The 24,133-nt window shown below is 34.5% G+C and overlaps 1 protein-coding gene across 1 annotated transcript in view; it reads left to right on the forward strand.

Annotated features, from left to right (window-relative positions):
* LOC106717355 (cGMP-specific 3',5'-cyclic phosphodiesterase) overlaps positions 1–24,133 on the forward strand; it is a 59,758-nt gene that overhangs the window by 22,422 nt on the left and 13,203 nt on the right. The window contains exons 2-3 of the mRNA XM_045683907.1: positions 8,361–9,066; positions 23,855–23,968. Coding sequence (XP_045539863.1) covers positions 8,452–9,066; positions 23,855–23,968 — 729 coding nt within the window. The 5' untranslated portion in view covers positions 8,361–8,451. The remainder of the gene's footprint in view (positions 1–8,360; positions 9,067–23,854; positions 23,969–24,133) is intronic.

Here is a 24,133-nt window from a genome sequence, read left to right on the forward strand (position 1 = left end):
AACTTGAGAGGTGTGTTGGGACACCCGGATGGAACGAAGTTCCTTTCTATTAATTAGTGAAGGAACCAATGTTTATTCTTTGAATAAAAAACTTAAGTCTCCACAAGAACTACATTTTATTTCTATGAATTTTCGTTATATATTGTCACGTCGTTGTCATGGTGAAGTAGCGCTCATTCGTCGTTAACATACTTACTATAGCAAAAAGTGTCGTGACAACTTTTCGTAAGAATTTTTTCCGTCTAGCCCCCTTTCACAACGCGCGATAAGGAACTTCGTTCCAAAAAGTGCCACAAGATCCTCTAACTGTCTTGTCTTGCGTCACTTTCTATTTTTTTACATAGCAAAAAGTGGCAAACGAGAAAGCGGCTACTTGAATTCGCCAAAATAGCGAAAAAAACGATTTGCAGATGCGACGAAGGAATGGACGAACAGAAATAGAATAATTCCCTAATTAGCTCATAGATTCTCTAACACAACCAGCACCTCTTTCACCGGGCCATATAAGTTAGTCGCACTATAGTCGGTTATAGTTGTAGATGTCACTGGGCAATAACAAGTTACGTCAGAGCCGGGCCCGGTCCAGAAATAAAGTAGACAATATCGTGTAATTGGTGGGAAATGTTGGGCTGTGTTTGTCCGACCTCGAATAGGGCTGAAAAGTACAGTCATTCGCGAAATGCTTTACGCAATAATTGTAAAAGTATTTATGAATTAAATGCTAGTTGTATTATTTTTTTTGGAACGAAGTTCCTTATCGCGCGTTGTGAAAGGGGGCTAGACGGGAAAAATTCTTACGAAAAGTTGTCACGACACTTTTTGCTATAGTAAGTATGTTAACGACGAATGAGCGCTACTTCACCATGGCAACGACGTGACAATATATAACGAAAATTCATAGAAATAAAATGTACTTCTTGTGAAGACTTAAGTTTTTTATTCATAGAATAAACATTGGTTCCTTCACTAATTAATTGAAAGGAACTTCGTTCCATCCGGGTGTCCCAACACACCTCTCAAGTTTTTTTTCTTTTACGGTTACTTAAATTGATGTTTGATTGTTTGTGAAATATTTACACAAGATTTTTTAATGACGAAAATTTCATTTTATCCAGTCAGTTGTAATTCAAGATGATGATTGTATTTAACGAACATTTTTAATGCAACATCAAATATTTACGAATTTTGTTGGTAACTGTACCTTTGGCCTTTCCTCTACTTTGATAATACAAAACAAGCATCCGTCCATTGCTTAAATACTTGTGACAACTTCGTAATTGTTAGAGCAATGTTTTGACTTTTTGTTATTTATTTATACATATATATACTTTTACATATATAATTAATATATTTAGAGTGTATATAATAAGTAAAAAAAATCGCGAATATGTGTATTTTCTTTGCTTAAAATTTGAATCCAATTTTTTTAACTGTTTGTCTGTTTGCCTGCTCGCAAGTCCGTGTTTGTTCCGGGTCATCTCCGAAACCGCAGGACCAGTTTTAACTTAACATTTACTAGAAGATAGCTGATTTTACGCTGACGAAGTCGCGCTTGGCAGCTATCTTACTAATATTATAAATGCGAATATTTAGATGTATGGATGAATGTTTATTAGAAGGTATCTCGGTAACGGCTCAACGAATCTTATTGAAATTTGAGACAGATGTAGAATATTGTCTGGAAGAACACGTAGACTATATATAATTAAGTTTTTTTTAATTCCGCACGGACGGAGTCGTGGGCGACAGCTAGTATAAATAAACTAAATGAATTTGAAGATGACTTACTTTCTAATCTAAAAAGGTGAATTGAAACATAAATTATTTCTACTTTATTATTAAAGGTTATGAGAATATATTCATTATAATAATGGACGGCTGGCGCTTTTCGATCATTTCCCAGTACAGTAAACATTTACAGACCTCTTCACGAACATCATTACTGCCTCCGTTCATTTTATATTCATTAAACTTGCAGAAGGACGGAAAATGTTCCTCTACGTTTCTTTAATGCAGAACAATTTTTATTAAATTAAAATGTATATTTTCATATAATCATTTTCTTTAATTATAAGGTAGCAAATGAGAAAGAAACCTTAATTCAACGAAATAGCGAAGTGACTGCCTAAAGACATCCTCAATTGCAAATGCGTTACCTACCTTTTATAGACGGAGGAGTAGACGCACAGAAAGAGAATATTTCCCCCTCCTTTATTCTTTCTCTATCTTCTTCTATACTTTATTTGGGGACGCCCAAAGGCAAGGGAAAAGTTCACTTTTATGTTACCAACATTTTTAGCACATCTTCAAGGTTTAACTTTAATCTTAATTCTTTAACCATTGACTAAAGAATTTAGAGATTTTTGTATCAGACCTTGATTCAGTTAACTTCGAGAACTGTATTCAAATTCAAATGTTTTCTTTGTTAGTATACAATAATTTACATTAAAAAAGATGTAGAGTGGGATGCCTATTATGAAATCCAAAACGACCTATCTCAATAGACTCGTAAAGGATTAGAAGCTATTGAACCTTGACGTACACATAGACATGTAACATACATGCAACATACAATCGTGTCTCACTTCCAAATGAAGCGCTGCTCAAATATTCATGTCCGACATCGATCGTGCATTGTCCACTCGCCTGACTCACAGACGTTAAGAATGAACAATCTGACTGCCAATAGTCTTAAAGTCCGTTCACACAACTGTCCGGGACCCACTGCGTGCTTATTAACGCTCGCGCATCCGATCGGCTTCGATAGCATACTGTTTCGCACTTGCTCAGACAACTGGCTTGACTAGGTCTTCTTGCCGCACTACGGACACCGCATGCACCGTTTGTTTGCGCGATACTAATGGTAAACCGCCTACGAAAAGTCTGTAGCTCCGAGCGGATCCATCTGGATCTCCATCTGGAGCGAAATTTGGCTGTGAGCACATTTGCTTGTTTTTTTTTACGAAAATTTTTATTGGCTTTCATTTCGATCGTTTTCATAACACAAAATTGTAAAACATCTGATTAAATTGTATTGACTGTTCGCCAAATCTAAGAGCCGTGTGTCGCGCGCTACACGAAGCAATAAAGCAATTGTGGGGCAGCAGATCGTTACGCAATCCCGCGAGGATGGGTTAATACTAAGATCACTATGATATTTTCTTTGTAAAGGAATTTATGGTTCACTAAATGACTGACCGACTGAGGAGTGCCTGCAGCTCAAAGTACTGAGACTAGAGACATGAAATTTTGCACAGAGATTGTGGAAAATTTCATGTCTCTAGGCTCAACATCTTGTCTCATCATGTCTCTTGTCTTTTCTTAGGGCAAGCACTAAGAAAAGACTTCAGAAAATTCATCACCTAAAGGTCTATCTTAAGAAGGAATCTAGGAAAGGAATGTAGTCCTAACATTTTCGAAATTAGTTTGATATTTTACTAAGCATGATTTTCATCTGTCGCAATATTGTTTGTTATGCAGGGAGTTAATTCAATGGAAACCCATCGTAATTTAGAATATAGAAACATGTCCAGGATTTTGATAAAACCATGGCAAACCTTGCTAATAGCGAAAGTGGATATAACGAATACAGCGGTACGGTCTTTGTAATTCTCTTCTCTAAGAACGTAAGTCTCTACTTACGCTCTGGAATAATAATGCAACTCTTTACTAACAGTTTTACCTTTTTAGTAATGGAGCCTACAGTCCGACAATCATATCTGGCCCGGTGATAGATGCGCTACTATCGCGATCACTGTCAAAAATATGTAAAATCTACTTAGGCATAGAAAATAACATTAATAAAAACATGACAAGTCAGCTACAGTATGGATACACGTATCATGTGACAGTTTAGTCTATTGACAGGAGGGTCCTACTGAGGTATAGACCGACAAGGATATTTGACCCAGCAGGCACAATTCAAGCAAAATTATGACAGTTCACTAGCGTCCCTGTTAAAGTAAGAAAACTATCACAAGATCCTTGTTTTACTGCAGTTCTTATGTCATGTTTTGTTTCTTTTATGGCATTTTCTATGCCCAATAGTTAAAAATATTTTCTGACAGAACTAACTGCGATAGCAGCGCCTCTTTTACAAAAATGGCACAAAATCCTTGCCATACTTTATACACGGATGTGACATGTTTTTATCATTGACTGCTAGGGGTGATAATGTATTATTGTAAACTAGCTTTTACCCGCGACTTCGTCTGCGCGGAATTTAAAAAAATGGACACAAGATAAAAAAGTTCCTATGTCCGTTTCCTGGTTCTAAGCTACCTGCCCACCAATTTTCAGTCAAAGCGATTCAGCCGTTCTTGAGTTATAAATAGTGTAACTAACACGACTTTCTTTTATATATATAGATTAGTGTCACTTCACCGGGTCAGATAAGTATGTCGGACTGTAGTAAATTTTACGAGTCATATCGTATATGACTTGTTCCATGCCAAAACGTTTATGTAACGTTGTTTTGTACCAAAGAGATTCTTACTTTGAACGCTTGTTAGCTTAAAATGTTTTTATACGGGACTAGAAATACTGTTGGATTAAAATTTGACAGCAATTTTAAGTAGAATGCATTTTCTAAAGGTTCGTTACACAACACGCGTTTTATTTTTAGTCACCAAAGACAGTCGCTCGCAACATGTTTGTCATGATCGTTGTGAGAAAAGTAGCCGCAATTTTCAAGATGGCGGTGAAAATCTAAAGAGTTTTATCGTTCGACTCGCGTCGACGATTCAACACTGAGTACTACGCGGTACTCTAGACGCAAGGATACAATTTTAGTTCGGAAGATTTACGTTGTTTTGTATACGAAGGGACTTACGTTATAGCGTTATATGTAAATGAAATGCTACTTACCATTTATATTAAGCTCAATAAAATGGAACCCTTTGTTTTATTGCATTAGATGTTGAATAATGATAGAGTATTAGCATTTGTATGCTTGCTCTACACAAATGGCTTCTATTTATCTGGCAATAAAAAATAGTCTTTAATTAAATTAATTTTGATGGACTAAAGAGTTATAAACGATTTAACGATCTAGTCCAATTCGCTTACGCAATACTGAAATGTTATTTAGCACCTAAAAAGAGTAAGAATGGAAATAAATCATTCTTTTAATTCAAGCAAACCGTTTGGGGAATAGTTCCATTGGTCGTTAGCGCCCGTATGCATGGTGCGAGAGATTTCCCGTTCACGCATGCGAGAATCGTTTTCATAAATATTTGGGACCCGCATGCGTTTATACTCGTTAAGCCGCCGCACGACACGTGCTTTTAATGACCGATCATTTTCATTGGTGGACAGCCCGTATGCGGGAACTCCCCGCATACTGTATAACCGAGTTATCGACTAATAAAATCGCACCCTTAGGCTACAGGAGGTTCGGTAAAGAGATAAAAATTAAAGGAATATTGTGAACATAAAATACTCTCACATTACTTTATGTTATACTAGCTTTTACCCGTGACTCCGTCCGCGCGGAATAAAAAATAGAAAACGGGGTAAAAATTATCCTATGTCCGTTTCCTGGTTCTAAGCTACCTGCCCACCAATTTTCAGTCAAATCGATTCAGCCGTTCTTGAGTTATAAATAGTGTAACTAACACGACTTTCTTTTATATATATATAGACTAGCTGTCGCCCGCGACTCCGTCCGCGCGCAGTTAAAAAAAAAATGAAAAATAGATGTTGGCCGATTCTCAGACCTACTGAATATGCTCACAAAATTTCATGAGAATCGGTCAAGCCGTTTCGGAGGAGTACGGTGACGAAAACTGTGACACGACAATTTTATATATTAGATATAAGATTTTATTAACTTAGTACATACAACATATATTTTACTTATGTAAAACGTCACATATAATATGGTGTCATTTTAACTGACATATGATTTAACTTGGCTCCTATAAATATGTGAGATATAAATTACATTCAGATGACATCTCTAGTATTAGAGTTATGGAACCAAGATTAATGTCTTGAGTTGATAAGAGCTTCTGCGACAAAGCGATTATTATAGGATAGATATAACAATATTTTGACATAAACTAAAATCATCATCAACCTGCCCTTATCCCTATGGAGGGTCGGCACAGTGTGTACTACTCCTCTATACATCTCTATCAGCAGTCATATCTGAATTCACCCCTTCTAACGCATATCCTCTTTCACACAATCCATCCATACTTTCTTTGGTCTTCCTCTACCTTTATAATCACACACTAAAATAAACTAAAATATCAACTCAAAAATTATCTGACACTATGAGTATTAGGGTGGGTCAAAAAAATCAACTATTTTTTTTTTTTACAATTAATACGGAAAAATGGGTTACTAGGCACCTTAAAAAAATTCTCACCAAATATGAACTCTTAATTTTAATAGGAAGATCCTCCGCGTCGCAGTTTTTCATTTTTTTCTCAGTCCAATAGAAAAAAATTCATTCCTCATCATTAATTGGTCGTACAGAAAATTTTTTTTAAGAATTTTGTAGGAAATTTAATGCTCTACAAAAAAGGTATCTTATGTTTTTTCCGTAAACCTCACCATTTCACTAATATTGAAGATTTAAGATTGATTATTTTAAGTCAAATGTCACTTTTGTTTATTTAAGTAATAAGTGTAACTTATACTCATTGAGTATAAGTTACACTTATTACTACTACTTACGTTAGCTTATCCATACCATAAAAGGACATAGGATAATTTTTACCCCGTTTTCTATTTTTTATTCCGCGCGGACGGAGTCGCGGGTAAAAGCTAGTAAGCTATATTTATTATTGTTTATTTTTTCCAATGCAAACGAAGTTGTTTGTAACTACTATTAGTTATAAATTTGTAACACTAATAAATTAGTTTGCCTATTTTAGGACCAAGTATTGATATAACTTTTCGTTACAATACCAAATAAAATGATACATTCAGATTATCAATATACTAAATTGCAAAAGTTTGGAATACTAAATAAAGTTATACATGTACAATAAAGTATAATAAAAACCGAAACTAGTTATATTTGCAGAGGTCGCAAAAGAATGGCGAGCGATCGGGACTATCTAAATAATGTTGTCCGTGAAAATATGTCGGTCATTCGAGGTACTACGTGAATGAATAAATATTTTCTGTATTTTCTCTTCGACTTTTCCTTTCATGTTTTTTTATGTAATAGTTTATTATCTTATACTAATATTTTTCTATTCGACCAACAAACCAAGGCATACTTTGTTGTAAGTTTATCACTTGAGTATATTAATTAAAAGACATTTTTATAAGAAAAGGGGACAAACAACGAGGTGATCATCGATTCCCAAAGACATCTGTAACATTAGAGGAATTGCACATGCGTTGTCAAATATTACTGTGATTAAGACGCTTAGTATATAAGGCAACGTAAATCTTGGAAACAAACATCCTTACGTCCCGAGTATTGCGTTACGTGCGCTCCATACACTTCGATGCGAGTCGCTTATTCTGTCGGTGCAGGCTTAAAGATTTCATATGAACTATTATAGATTTCCTCCGCTATCTTGAAAATCCCAGTAATATTTCTCACGACTATCTTCACAAACATTAAACGACTTAAGAACAAAATGGCAACGAGCGTCTGTGTACGAACCTCTCTGACTTTATAATACGTTAGTCGACAAGTTCGTTGCTGTGTGTACGAAAGGCCTCACTGATGGTCTTTCTAATCCTTTAAGATGTTCTGGTCTGAACTTATTGGCTATGTAATATGACAAAAAGGTCAAATATTAACTGGCAGGTTTGTATCAAACGTATTATAGACGACCAAAGACAACAGTAAAGACTTTTTATTACCCACTAGCTGTCACCCTCGACTCAACAAAACATACTATAATTAGCCTATATGTTCTACCAGACTATGATCTACATCTGTGTCAAATTCCATCGAGATCCGTTGAGCTGTTCTGGAGATATCTTCAAACACCCATCCATCCATCCATCCAAATATTCGCATTTATAATATAAGTAAAATTAGATCGTCTCGTCGAAGTTAATTAGGTCACTAATTACGTCATAATAATATCAGGTAACTCTATTAATGTACGAAACATATTTATCCGAAACAAATGGCATTATGTTACACCCTTAATGGATTGTACGAAAAGAGAATGCGACAGGTGACGGGTTAATGTGGCACGTGTTTGCTCTTTGACTTTTGTTTTATTAGATAATGTATCAGAATGTATGTTTTCTTTCTTTTCATTATTAATAATATAAATCAATTTGTTTTGTATGTTTCACGTTCCTAAAATATTGATAGAGATATATTGAATATAGTTTTTGAGATAGAAATTATTGATTTGAATTTCATTTGTTTACAGGTAAAAAAACAATGATATCAAAAAGAAATGTCTGCCAAAAAGCCAGTAGCAGTCAACCCTAAAGAAAAACTAGATAAGTGCTAAAACTGCCATGACATCCGAAGAACCGATCGATGTTGTCACCAAATCCGAGAAAAAGACAGGAACGAGCTTCCCGAGTGAGAGTTCGGGTGACAATAAAACAGCAAAACCCTCGGACGAACATAAAAAGCGGTCGCAGGAACTAATGCGACTCGTATATGAATTACCTGAAGATATAAGGAAACCAGAAATAAATGTAAGCATGTTAAAAGAAAATCCACCGATTACAATACTTGAGATAACTGAACAGAACGGTTGTGAAACAGAACTGGGAAGTGGCACGCAAATTGATAGTGAATGTTGTAAAGGATCTAGTACTGATAATGCATACGATGCTTATCCAAACGAAATTATAATGCAATGTGATGAATACAAAGAGGTTATAGATAGATCATCACCGGACGATTGTACAGATGAAGATTTGCTCGAATTAAAGAAAATCTTAGAGAACAAACCGAAACTATTGGAAAGATATTTAAGGGAATGCGCGTCTTCTGACGAAGTGAACCGGATTCACAATATAACGTCATGCGGTCCATTGTCACCAAGGCCACACCACGAAGCGAGAAGTACATCAGTGACGTCAGATCTGTTCCAGTTATGGCTGTCGTCATCACCAGTAAAGGTAAGTGTTAATGATAATAGCAATATTTCATTTGACTGTTTGACTTTTAGATGTACTTAGAACATTGCCATGGAAACAACATGACTTTTAATAGGTCTATTATGCAACAGTATCCGGAACTCTCATCTTAAATGTACAAACATATATGCATTGTAACCTTCAAATTTAGCAAAGGTATAATAGGCAAGATAATTTTCTTCATTACGAGTTAAAAATTAAACTGTTTAAGGACACCTCAGAACAAAACAAGTTTGAATCCAAAGGAATTTTCGAAGATATTCCAAATCTAGAGAAATGTCGTCTCCTTGTACATTAGACGTGTTTACATCTTCAACTTATTAACATTTTTAATAATGTTGGACGCACATACTACATTAGGAAACTTGTACGATATTCAATATTGATATTCATTGTTTCTGAACGTTGCTAGCGAGTATGTGATAAGTTATCAAAACAGTTTTTCATATTCAAGCGATCTGATAATAAGTTAAAAGCCACTCGAGGACTCTCAGTATGTCTTGCGTCACCGTTACAAAAGTCATCAATTGTAAAATAAATATTGACGTTGACATAATTAATAACACCCGTTTTTACTAACATAATTCTAATTTTTAGTGAAACAATTGTTTCTTATGAGAAAGATCTTTAAACCAATCAAAATATACAGCTCTAATTTAATCCCTTTTTAGCCGACTTCAAAAAGAACGGGGTTGTCAATCCAACTGTATTTTTTATGTGCTCCGATTTTTATGAAATTTCATTTAATCGAAAGGTGGTGCTTGCAAATGGGTCCCATTATTTTTTTTAATTTTTAAAATAACTAGAAGACTAGTAGATTTTAAGTTTTTATTTACAATACATGTAATTTTTTATTGCTTGATCTATTTTATATTTTATTCTTAATTCTTTGAGGTATTTTTTTAACAAGATAGACGAGAAATGAGATGACGTAACGTTGATGAACTTACGATGTCATTACAAGTATAGACCCTAAAGACAAAATCCTTACTAATATTATAAATGCGAAAGTAACTCTGTCTGTCTGTCTGTCTGTCTGTCTCGCTTTCACGCAAAAACTACTGAACCGATTTAAATGAAATTTTGTACACAGATAGTCTAGAGCCTGAGGATGGACATAGGCTACATTTTAACGCGAAAAAGATGTTGTAAGGGGTTGAAAGTGGGGGTGAAAGGTTGTATGGAATTATCGTCATTTTTACAGGTAGAAGGTTGAAACTTATTTTCAAAGCTAATTTGATAAAGATAAATATGAAATTAAATTTTTGTAAAAATTTTACCCCCAAGGGTGCTAAATAACAATAGGGGATGAAATTTTGTTTTGCAATATGTTCGGTTTTGGTGAATGTTTAGTTTAATATGCTTTGCTGTAACTCTTACCAATATTTGGTCTAGAGCCCGAGGAAAGACGTAGGCTACATTTTAACGCGAAAAGGGGGTTGTAAGGGGTTAAAAGTGGGGGTGAAAGTTTGTATGGAATTATCGTCATTTTTACAGGTAGAAGGTTGAAACTTATTTTCAAGGCTGCTAATTTGATAAAGATAAATATGAAATTAAATTTTTGTAATTTTTTTTCCCCCAAGGGTGCTAAATAACAATAGGGGATGAAATTTTGTTTTGCAATATGTTCGGTTTTGGTGAATGTTTTGTTTAATATGCTTTGCTGTAACCCTTACCAATATTTGGTCTAGAGCCCGAGGAAAGACGTAGGCTACATTTTAACGCGAAAAGGGGGTTGTAAGGGGTTAAATGTGGGGGTGAAAGTTTGTATGGAATTATCGTCATTTTTACAGTTAGAAGCTTGAAACTTACTTTTAAGGTTGCTAATTTGATATAGATAAATATGAAATTAAATTTTTGTAAAAATTTTACCCCTAAGGGTGCAAAATAATAATAGGGGATGAAATTTTGTTTAGCAATATGTGGGGTTTTGGTGAATGTCAAAACACATTTAATGTGTTTTGCTGTTACCCTTACCAATATTTACTTAGTCTAGAGCCTGAGAAAGGAAAAAGGCTACTTTTTAACGCAGGAAAAGCGTTGTAAGGGGTTGAAAGTGGGGGTGGAAAATTTAATGTAAGTGTCGTCATTTTTACAGTTCGAAGTTTGAAACTTATTTTTTAGGCTGCTGATTTGATATAAATAAATTTGAAGTTTGTAAAAGTTTTACCCTCAAGGCTGCAATATTACAAAAGGGAATAGGGGATGAATGTTTGTATGGGAATATACGATTTTATGTGAATATTTTGTAAGTTTAATATGTTTTGTTGTAATTTTTTATAAGTTTAAGTAAAATACCACAACAACAACAAAATTCATGCCAGTAACCCAGAAGGGTAGGCAGAGACCCAGGACCAGACATTTGGCGTGGTCCTGGCAGACCTCTCTCCATGTTCTTCTACATCCATACATCAAATCATAGCACGTCGGTTAAGTAAAATAATTAGCCTAAAAAAAAATCTATCCGAAGACAGAATTTCACGCGGACGAAGTCGCGGGCACAGCTAGTAGCTAATAATTAAAGAAGTCTAACAATGAAAACTGTGTTTTAATCGAGCCTAACTTTTATACATAAACATATACTCATCTTCATTTATTTAACCTCTTTAACCTGACCTAAGAACGTTAAGTATGAGTGTGTAGGGGTACACAGGTAGAGGTAGACCTAGGAAGAGATGGATTGCGTGAAAGGTGAAATGATCAAGAAGGGGGTGACAATAGAGATGATGACAGACAAATTGATTTGGAAGACGGAAACCTTAAGTACCGACCTTAAGTAAGTGGGACAAGGTCAGGGAGATGACGAACAGGTTCATCACATCTATACCTATACCTATCACTGTTCAGCTCTTTTCGTTCTTTATAGACATTTTCTCCATTGCTTATAATTTTATTGTTACATCAAGCTCTCAAATGTGTCGTTCTATTCTATTTGGTCAATATTTTATCTGATATAGCCGTAAAAGCGTTTCAGCGGTACTATCTTTGAGTATGGTTTGATTATGTAATATACATTTTACTGATATGTAAAAAATATGCTACCACGTGTTTTAGTAATGCATGATTAGTTGATATATAGGATTCTGTGAGATTATCAGCGAGTTTGTAGAAAATATAACCTCAATTTGAATTTTTCAAAACGTATTCCAGCATGTTAGATTAAATAGTACAAACGCATCCTACTCGTTTAGTGTTATTTTCTTTCCGCTCGACTCTTTTTTTATTTTATAAGGTTGCAAATGAGCAAGTGGCCACCTAAATCAGCCGAAATATCGAGTGATTACTGCCTATTGAAATCTTCAATTGCAGATGCGTTGCCTACCTTTAATCAAAGGATGATGGGACGGACTAAGAAAGTATATTTTCTCTACCTATGCGTCCCCTCCTCTGCCAAGTCCACTTTCCATTTTCATCATTTTCTTATAAGGAAAGGGTGACAAGGAAACGTGAAATCAAACTATTGCAGATTAAACCTTCCTAAATAAAAATCAATTGAATGCAAAAAGACTTTTGAAAACCCGATCAGCCATTTCTAATGTTATGGCGCACGAACTGTTTAGCTTTTGTTTATTGGAATCGAACTCATAGACTAATTTGCCAATGAATTTGGTCCATTTACCTAACAATGGAGCGATAAATAACAGGTCGTTGGTTTTATTTGCTTTTGTAATTAAAAGCCGCAAACACTAATCGACCTGTACACGACAGGAGCGTCGACCTGTATCCAAAGTGATACTAATCATTAAGTAATACAGCTAGATATTGCTTTTAGAAAATTACTAGCTTTTACCCGCGACTCCGTCCGCGCGGAATAAAAAAAAAAGAAAACGGGGTAAAAATTATCCTATGTCCTTTTCCTGGTTCTAAGCTACCTGCCCACCAATTTTCAGTCAAATCGATTCAGCCGTTCTTGAGTTATAAATGGTGTAACTAACACGACTTTCTTTTATATATATAGATAAGATTTGACAGGATTTATTATTATAGTAACTTCTTTATTAGATAATGCCATTACGAATTTTAGATTACTTAAAAATCATTGTCAAAGAGTAACAAGAAAAATGAATAATAAAGTGTTGATCATCAGCGGCATCAGAGAAAAAATTTATATAAATACATAAAATTGATCATAGGAGAGGAATTAGTATATAGGTACTCATCTTACAAATATTATAAATGCGAATGTTTAGATGGATGGATGGATGGAATGTTTATTTGAAGGTATCTCCAGAACGCCTCAACGGATCTGGATAAAATTTAGCATGGATATAGAACATAGTCTAGAAGAACACATAGTTTACTAATTAAGTTTTTTTCATTCCGAGCGGACGGAGTCACGGGTGACGGCTAGTACAATGTATCAATAAGCAAATAATTATACTAAGATATTTTGAGCATATTATTTCATCTACATAAAATTTTGTCTGTCTGTATGTTTGTCTGTCTGAAGGGCCGCCCTTGTTCCGGGTGATCTTCTTTCCGAAGACTTTGACGGGAAAGTCTGCACACGGACATATTTACGTGGCTACTTTTTTATTATTTTATTCCTACACTGACGAAGCCGCGATTGACCGCTAGTCGTAATATAGAATTAGAACATAAAATACCCTATAATCATTCATTATTAATGAACCAACATGAATATAAACTAGATGTTCAGTTAGTGTAATTACTGACGTAGGCGTCTAACGGCTTTGACTAATTTGCCAATGAATTCTGCCGATACGTCCGTTGATAAAGTGACAAATCGTTGATCGTTAATCCTAGTGCTCTGTCATTAGTGACTCTGCGCATTATTTACTCTATGGCGTATCCGTGCCAATGGACATGTTTATGCAGTAGCAAACAGTACATATTAAATTGATTACTGCAAAACGTCAAAATTTTGAATAAAAGTTATAGAAAAAACTTACTAATACAGGTAGAGAAAAAATGTGTAAATGTAACCCTGTGTAGGAAAAGTGTAGTAATTTTTCTGTATAATTTATGTTAGCAATAAGAGTTAATAAATAAATAAATAAATAAATAAATAAATAAATAAATAAATAACCCAAATAGATATTATAGCTCTTACTTGTATGACCTGTAATTTATATATTACCAATAAAATTGTAATTGTAATTGTAATTGTAATTATGGTAGGGAGTAAGTAAGAGATGTGAGGAAAGGATAAGAAGAAAGCTATAAGTACGCCAAACCGGTGATAAAAATGGAATAAAAGACAGAAAAGTTGTTTTAGTAAAAACAAATGCTACTTTGAATACTTCGACTTTTCGATTCGATTCCTTATTCTTCAGTTAGCCGTAAGCCGAAGCATGAAGTAAAGCTATTAACGTCCCGCGTGTTCGCTTCCCTCTCGTTTTGAATGGTCCTTTTACACTAGGTCAGGGTTGCTTAATTTTCTTCATGATTAGGCGTAATTCTTCTTTTTTCTTTACCATACTATTTTTTTGTTTTCTTCAAAATTATAGTCTTCACAATTGGGAATTATTTTGAACGTTATCTATCTATGGAACCTACTAATACCATGCATCATAGAAGGGTAAAAGCTTGCTATTTTAATGTCTGACATGTATAATATGCGGCTGCAAAATAGGCCAGATAACTGTTTCGGGGCTGTGCCTGGTGGAAATCTAGTATGTAGTTTGTAGATATTTTTTTTTTGCCTACGTTTTCGTCTTACATTGCACACTTTATCAACAATAAGATATTTAGGTATTAAGGATTTTCCAATTTTAAGGTAGAAAAATTTACATAATCGAATAAATTATGTAATTCTAAGAATCTAATAATGTAAACGCAGAGCTGTTTCTAAAAATCAGTGTACAACCCTAAAAAATACATTTTAAAGTATATCAGGGTAAGCTTTTAATTGCAGACCAACCCTTTGCCTTTAGCTCTTAACACCCTGCACGTTCTGGAATGTTCTATTATTAAAATATGAATATGTAAAGAGCTTCATAGATATGTAGGTAGCAAAGAAAATACAGTCAACGTAGTCGTAAGCCACAATCCAAAGTAATTTTCAAAAATAATATATCATGTTGCGGACTCTCATACACTCGTAGAATCGTCGACGCGCGTCGTCTATCAGGTCAGCACAGGCATAGCGACTATTTGTCAACTGTAAAGATTTGCTTCCGCCATCTTGAAAATCACGGCGACTTTTTCGCGACGATATTTAAAAAAGGCTGCGAGGGACTAACTTTGTATGCGTAAGTATTGGTGACTAAAACCACCGGGTTTCTTCGGTTATTTAAATTCCTAATACAGTCAGAATATTTGTATCTCAGGTAAATGTCAAAGGTCAGATATGCTTTTAGGTCTTTCCAATCAGAGTAAGTGCTCTTTTGTACTGATGAACTTAAATAGTAACTGAAACCTTCGAATATATACTATTCCGCTATTAAATTTATGCTATACTAGCTTTTACCCGCGACTCCGTCCGCGCAGAATAAAAAATAGAAAACGGGGTAAAAATTATCCTATGTCCGGTTCCTGGTTCTAAGCTACCTGCCCACCAATTTTCAGTCAAATCGATTCAGCCGTTCTTGAGTTATAAATAGTGTAACTAACACGACTTTCTTTTATATATATAGACTAGCTTTTACCCGCGACTTCGTCCGCGCGGAATAAAAAATAGAAAACGGGGTAAAAATTATCCTATGTCCGTTTCCTGGTTCTAAGCTACCTGCCCACCAATTTTCAGTCAAATCGATTCAGCCGTTCTTGAGTTATAAATAGTGTAACTAACACGACTTTCTTTTATATACATAGATAGATTAACGGCAGAAATCAGTATTCAAGCCTTGAGATCTATCCAAAAATTATTTTACTTTGTGTGTTACAGGGTACTAAAGAAATTGTAATATCTTGATTCGATGGTTACTGTATAGTTGGATCGATTAATTTTGATATAAATGGATTAAAACAACCGTGGAAATAAACTAAATTATTAATACTAAATTTGAGGGTTCCTTTTGGTGTTTTTAAAAATCCCTTTTTTCCCTTTTTTATTTTTTCTTTTTAGCATGTTTGGTTTATTTCTACAGTTCATATTATAAGTATGAACCGTTTTAATTCCCCCAGCGTCAATATTTTATTCTCGTTTCATCTTGAATAAGTTGTTGGTTTTGAGCCCAACAGATTTCCCTTGCGAATGTGTGAATTAATCCTCGGCTATAAAAAGTTTGTAGTCGGTTTAATGGTCGATCTTCAAGATAATGTTAAAAAGAATTCTTAATGATCGTATTTTGATCTCGAATAAATGTTACGTAGGTTAATAACTGTCTAACCTTGAAAATAAAATAATAAAAAGCTAAGGAAAATAATTTCAGACCGTTCCTATTAAGGAATGGTCTGAAATTAATTTCCTTAGCTTAAAATTATTTGGAACGGACAATATTCTCTAAGACATATTTCATAAAAATTAAATAGCATATTCGAACGCACGAATTTTTTGCAATGCTTTCTCTGAACTGTTAAGTTATTGACTAACGTGACCATTTATTTTTTTTGCCAAAGCAGGACATCTGCGACAATTGTACTTTTTAAAAATGTTATGTTTTACATGTTTTTTTGTTATAAAAAATAGAAGAACACAAAATAATTTTAGTACATAATAGTTAATATCTGCTAAATAACTTTTTAGAAATATCGGGTATTTTTTATATAAGTGTGGAATTCAATACTTGTTTTATTTATCTTATTAATATTATATTATATATATTGTCTTACTTATATAATAAATGTGAATGTTTATATGGATGGATGGATTGATGTTTGTTTGAAGGTATCTCCGGAACGGCTGAACTAATCTTGATGAAATTTGGTACACATGTAGAACATAATCTGGAAGAACGCATAGGGTACTTTTTAAGTATTTCCGCAAGGAAAAAGTCGCGAGCGACTCAGTTATAAAAATAATTTTAAGTTCTGCAGCACAACTTTTTATTTATGTTCAAATATTTCAGAAAAATCTCTTTTAATAGGTGCGATATACATTTCAACTATGGTTTGGTCTGCTTGCAAAAGCAGGACTATATTAGCTTCGCTTGGGACACCGGAACAGACTGTCTGATAGCGGGACTGTCCCGCCCAAAGCGGTATATATTGTCACGTTATTATTGACCTTTAACTGTAAACTGTAGCCTAAATGGATTAATCTTATTTGAAGAGTGAAGCGCCGTTCAAGTCGAATTAAACTTACCTAAGTAAATACTTAATACATACGTTAATTACTAGGGTCAGAAGCTTTTATATACAAGTTTAATTTACACGTAATCAAGATAAGCGGTCCCTAGCGTCAGGATTAGATAAACGCTAAGTTGAACTAAGTTAAACGCCCGAGAATGTTTACTTGAGTATTTATAACTTAACGTTTAAGTTACGACGCTCATTGCGGTAATAAAAGCTAATTATGATAAATGTAAAGACTACGAAATGTTTTACAAATAATGTAATGAGGGATAGGCAGAGAAATCTATTTTTAATTTCATATCTTGCTATTAAATTGAAAAATAAAAATGTCTGTCAATTCAAAAATAAAATTGTATCAAAATTGTAAGTGCGATAAGTAGAGTCGAAACTCAGAGTTATGAGTGGTTTTAAATCTACACTAAGAGCTTCTCTGAGTGGCAAAATAAATTACATATTATAGCTTTAAAACCAAATTATATAGTTTAAAAAGTAATTTTTTCCTATAAAACCTATAATGTAAACCTTTTCAGAGGAAACCTTTTACAAAGAAAGAAAAATCGTTCGCTTTTATCAAAGTCAAAGGCTTTTTATGTTACAAGCCGAGTTAAAAAAAGGTTGCCTCAAATAACGTATGCGTATGGCTTCTGTATGCGGGTATTCTGTTGCATAAAGGTGTGTACACACTAGCGGAAAAACCAAAAGAAAATAATTTTATTGTTTATTGTAAGATAAATAAAAACCGTAACGCGTGCGTTTCATGTTTCATGCAATGCGTTTCAAAAAAAATGTATGAACACGTTTTGTGACGTCATTGCTCTCAAATAAAAAAAATATACAGCAGCAAAAAAGATTTTTATTTGTCTTTTTTTCTGATTTGAGGAGAAGGCAATCAAAAAATAAAACTTTTTTATGTTAAGGTTTAAATTGTTCAAACTTTCGTGAGACATTATCACTAACTTATTTAGAAACGGCTAAAACACTCACGTATATATATCCGGTGTCGGCACCGACTAGTTTCGAGCCCTTCGGGGGCCCTTCATCAGGGTGAGTGGGACTGGTATTATTTCGTGGACGCGGCCCGTCGCTCACTCTATGTTAAGGTTTCATCCAATGTTCCACAATCCACTTATGAAGCGTTGACCATCTGTCATCGACGACTTTAAAATCATCAAAACCCTTTTCTTTTATGAAACAAAAGTATCAACTAGGTTTATTACCAAGCAGAACCTCTGATCTATACAAAAGTTCAATTTTTATTGGTACTGTAAAACACTTTCAAGTCAGGTTAGAGCTACGTCAATCAGATGTACGCCGGAAATAGCGTCACGTTAGCAAATTGGACGATTTAATTGCGTTTACGTTACGAACTGTGTACGAATCAGTTCTCACGTTTCGAGATTACGTAACTATCGAACCAGCATGCAAAAATTTATACCGATTTGCTGATATAAGATATATTGATTAGAGGCAATATATCTGTAATCGTGGATGTCTCTGGCCAGCGGTCGCTTCGCTTTCATCGAATTCAAGCGGCCGCTTGCTCGCTTCATCATCATCATCTCACTATATGTCCCCACTGAGGGACTCGGAGCCTACCCGTAGTTAGGGGTAACTAAGCCAACAACCACGTTGGCCAAGTGCGGGTTGGTTGACTTCACACATATCATTGAATTTCTTCTCAGATATATGCAGGTTGCATCACGATGTTTTCCTACACCGTAAGGATGTCGGATAGATGTACATAGGTAAATCGAAATTCGAAAAACACATTTGTACATGGCGGGATTCGAACCCAGAACCTGCAGATCGCAAGGCAAGTGCTTAACCCTTGTGCCACCGACGTCTTTGCTCGTTTGCCACCTTATAATAAAAAAATAAAAAAAACTTTGTAACCTGAGGATTACATGCATATTATACTTTAGTGAGATAGTAAAGTTAATATTATGAATTAGATAATTAAGTTTTACAGTTTATAACCCCTGATTTATACCTTGTAGCGCATAGATAAATAACATTTTGAAAACACCTATTTACAAAAATGACGAAAGATCGTCCAATCTTCACCAACCCTTTCAAGAGACACGTAAATGTTTATTTACTTAAAGGCATTATCTATTCCTAGAGTCTGTAAAATATTTGTACAGTGAGAACGCAACCTTATGCATACAGTATAGATAAACATTGGAAGAATCACACACAACTATTTGCCAACCAGAGGATTCCTTTATTGGATAAAGTTGAGAGTTTTTCTATACTTTTTATACTGTACTAGTAGTCGCCTGCGACTCTGTTCGAGTGGAATTAAAAAAACTCAACATGTGACCGATGTGTTCTTCTAGAATGTGTTCTATATCTATGCCATATTTCAGCGAGATCCATTGTGGACATTGTGGACCTTCTAATAAACATCAATCCATCTAAACATTCGCATTTATAATATTAATAAGATTTCTTTAGAACCAACAACAAACCATTCAATGTTTTCAAAATGTAGAAGCATTGCACTTTGACAGTGAGAACTCTATGTTGGTCAACATCTGATCAACTCATTCAAAAATATAATGTTACTCAAAAACTAAATCTATTATTTCTATGTTAATCAAAATTTTCTACGTTAATTGAAAGGCTAAATTGAAACTGTGAATTGTATTAGGGTAGATTGGGCCGCAATTATCCGAAAACCCCAAGATAAGATCTCAATCAACGGATATGGAATTCCAATTGGTTTCCGATTAGTCGTTAGGTTTACGAGGGGTCTTAGTAAATACGCCTTACTAATTAGTAGATTTATTAAGTCTTATTATTAAAAAATTAAGAAATTTAATAAAATACCAACGCAAAAGCTACGTTGTTAGAGCAGCTAATTTTACTTACTTTTTTTTTACTAATATTATATTGATCTTAATTAAATTTGGAACAGAAGTAGTAACACTCTGAACATTTAGGCTACTTAGTTTTTGAATTCACACGGACGAAGTCGTGCGCGACATCTATTATTTTAAACTCCAGTGTGTATGTACCTTTACTTACGCTATGTAGAGTATACAGAACCGATACTAACTGTGTTTACTAGCATCGTGTGTACACTTATCTTTCATGTTACCTATCTATTGCATTAACTTGCTTCATATAACTAGTCTTGTTCGAATACCTGAATACACTTTGTAATACGAAATTCATTGAAGGTTAGAAGGTTACATTTTTAATATAATATGCTCCAAATTTAATCGGCGGAGGAAGGTTGAAAAATTTTTGTACTGTTCCTATACTTTAGAGCAGTGTTTCCCAAAGTGGGCGATAACGCCCCCTTGGTGACGTTTGAAACCTAGGAGGGGGCGATAAGAGGCCCAAAAAATGCGGGGCATTGAAATTAATTAAAGTAATGGAATTGTGGTTTTTAAGTTTTAGGGCTGAATAAAAATTAGGGGCGCTCTGAAATATAATTGATTTTCAAAGGGGGCAGTGAAAGAAATAAGTTTGACAATCACTGGTTTAAAGTCTAATTAATAAAATAATCTTAATTTGATTTCTATCTGCGTTTAAGGATGGATTATTGAGTTCATAGCGCTAGATAATGGCGTAAGTAAATACACATACACGTCATGCGGGTGAGACGTGTGTCAATTTAGGTAAAACACTATTGTATTATATCGACAGTTACGATTGTTATTCGAAATGCAGCGCAAAATGACGAATGTTGCATTACGATGCAAACCCACAGTACACAAGAGATATTCGGCGTGATCTCAATCTAAAATTAAATTAAAAATAGTAACTTTTTGAGATACGATTGTTGACGTCGAAGCCGTCGATAACTATAGGAAATATTTATTTAAAAAAAACTGTATTACTCCAAAAATACTGTAGACACTGTTAAGTTTAACACTTGTTTTAACCCTTTGACCGCCGCTGATTGATATAATTAACGTCAACGTCGTTATGTGTTTGACCACAAATATGTTTCACCACAATACTTTCGGTATAAGTACTTAATTATTCATTGGTAAAGATCGCATTTCACAAGCCTACGTATAATAATGTTTTAATCCATGGTTTGCCAAAAATCCACGACGGGCGCTAGAGTCACGGTATACGTCCCCACTTGGAGGGGCTTGGAGCCTACCCCAAGTTAGGGGTGACTAGTTGGGGTTGACGTATGTTTAAGCTAAAATGTATTTGAAACACTGTTTTAGTGTTGTACGGCGAGGCACCTACTGTTTTCTTTGTCTGACAAATCTCGTTTAGAATGACTTTAGTGAACATATTGAACGCTGCGGGTGATTTTATTACGTTATGTTTTCGTGTTAAAAGTAGTGTACGACTGGACCACATACTGCTAACAAAATGTCACTCTATTTTATAGGTCACGTTAAATAATAATAAAAACAAGTTTTTGCTTATATATTTTTAAATAAATGCAAATAAACAAGCAAGAAATCCAAGAGCGTCGGTGGCTCAATGGTTAAGCCCTTGACTTGCAATGTGCAGGTCCTGGGTTCGAATCCCGCCATGTACCAATGTGTTTTTCGATTCTCGATTTACATACATATGTACATTTATCTGACGTTCTTACGGTGAAGGAAAACATCGTGATGCTACCTGCATATATCTGAGAAGAAATTTAAAGATATGTGTGAAGTCAATCCGCACTTGGCTCCGAGCCCCTCAGTGGGGACGTATAGTGAGCTGATGTTGATGAAAAAACAGATGAAATCGATAGTATCTGCTTATCATTTTTGGTTACTGTAGGACCATAGGGTCCCTAAAGATGATTAAGGACAGACACTGGCTCACCACTACCACACTGGAGCGCAGGCGCACGTCCGCTTCGTACCGCGTTCGTCACTCAACTACCCAGGGACAGCTGTCCCCTCCAGTGTGGTACATGAGACAGTGAATTGTATCTATTCCATAGACACAAACACTACAGTTACATATAAAAGAATGTGCATCTTTTTTTTTTTGTTTAAATACCAATGTTCTATTTTTGTTGTAATGTCATATTTCAAGTGTCATCTAAATAATTCAAGCATAATCAAACTAATTTCACTACCTAATTTTGATTTAAACTAAATAACCCGTAATTTGAGATCATAAACCGATCGTTAGATTCTAAATTTGTCGAATTAAATATAGACCTTTCGATGTTTTGACTTACGACATGTTATCACGGCTTGATATGTTTTTACCTTAAATAATTTCGTAATAACGCCGATTTTAAATTAAAAGAATGAAGTCAATATTCAATCAGCAACTATTTTTGCTGAATTATGATATTTTTTGTGACTGAGTCGCCACTGTTTGCCTTGAAGAGGCGTTGACAGCTTCATCAGCCTTGAGATGGCCGGGTGCAGATGGCGCTTAGCCTAAACCCCGTTTAAGAGTAAGATAATGTCAAGAAAAACTCCAATTAATTGTACAGTAAATACTTTTATTCCACTTTCAACACTTCTAACGGTCAACTAGCATAGTTTCCACTAGACAACTTATCACCTCGATGGTTATCCAACGATTGGCCGAGCTCCTGACTCAATATTTAAAGCGCTGTTTCAACCCCACCACTCTCAATCCTTTCGCCGGAAGTTGTCACAAAAGAGTGACGGGGTCGAGTAGTGTTGCCATTTAAGAAAAATAAAACTACCTTTTTTAAAATTATTACAATAATTGATCTTAAAACTAGATAATTTGGCAATGGGGTCTGTGGAAACGGTTCATTTTGGAAAAGGGGGTCACTTGTCCAAAATAGTTTGGGGATCCCTGATTAAAAATATTACAGCTATTTGTTTACACTGCTGGATTAAAAATGTATTAAATACAATATATATTTTTCTTACTTAAAGTTTACATTCTTGCATGACTGGCTACTATTTGCAGAGGTCGCGTCCCAATATTTTTCTAGCGCAACTAACTGCAATGTATTTTCGAGATGTTTTCTACGTAAATAAATTCACTTTTAGCGTTGTTTGAAACCTCAATAAATGCATATATTTTAAAGACTGATCCAACCATGGTTAAGTATTTTAAAACAAACCTTAATAGTTTAGCTTAGCATTAAAAAATATTAAATTTTGTTCACTAGAATGTCGTTTGAATTGATAGTTTTTATTTTTATTTTGCTGCAGTTCGTGATTTGAATATTTTCTTACAGAAATCCATTTCAATTTACGTCTTTTCCGTGATTCTAAAAGCTTCAATAATTAAAATGTACCTTTAGGGAAAGCGTAGACATTTGTCAATAGTTAATCTCATTTCGCAATCTTGTTCTTTACGAGTGTCTAAAGGAAATGGAAAGTCTTGTTTTTACAAAAAAAGATGTTTCAACGGTTCAGCCCATTACGCGCCTGGATTCAGAAAATAGCAATATCTTACCTACTAATGACTACTTAAAAAAATTAAATTGTTACTTGTTTATTTCTACCTGAGTTTTCACTGTTAATACACATCTATAAATACATATTATTATCTCATCTTTTCAAGGTTGAATGTAAAAGATGACAATGTATTTTAGATCATATGTTTCTGCAGAGGAAACCTACGATTTTGGTATCGTTACAAATGTATCTTGTTCCAGAGATCGAGGTCGCCGAGCAGTTCCGCACAGAGGCAGCTGGACGAAGCAGATCTGTTTATGGACTTGATCAAAGACGTCGCCAATGAGCTGGACATTGATGTACTATGTCATAAGGTACGTGGAAACTATGTCAAGTCTTTATTTTATATATGTGATATTTTTCGTTATATTTTGACTGTGTCCGTGAACGATTCATTGTTAAAATAATTTTAGTTTTATTTTTTCTATAATATGGAGGATATATATTTTTTTTCTTAAATGGCGTTATTCTGATGCATC

Source organism: Papilio machaon, chromosome 24 (genome assembly GCF_912999745.1).
Source record: "Papilio machaon chromosome 24, ilPapMach1.1, whole genome shotgun sequence".
Classification (NCBI taxonomy): domain Eukaryota; kingdom Metazoa; phylum Arthropoda; class Insecta; order Lepidoptera; family Papilionidae; genus Papilio; species Papilio machaon.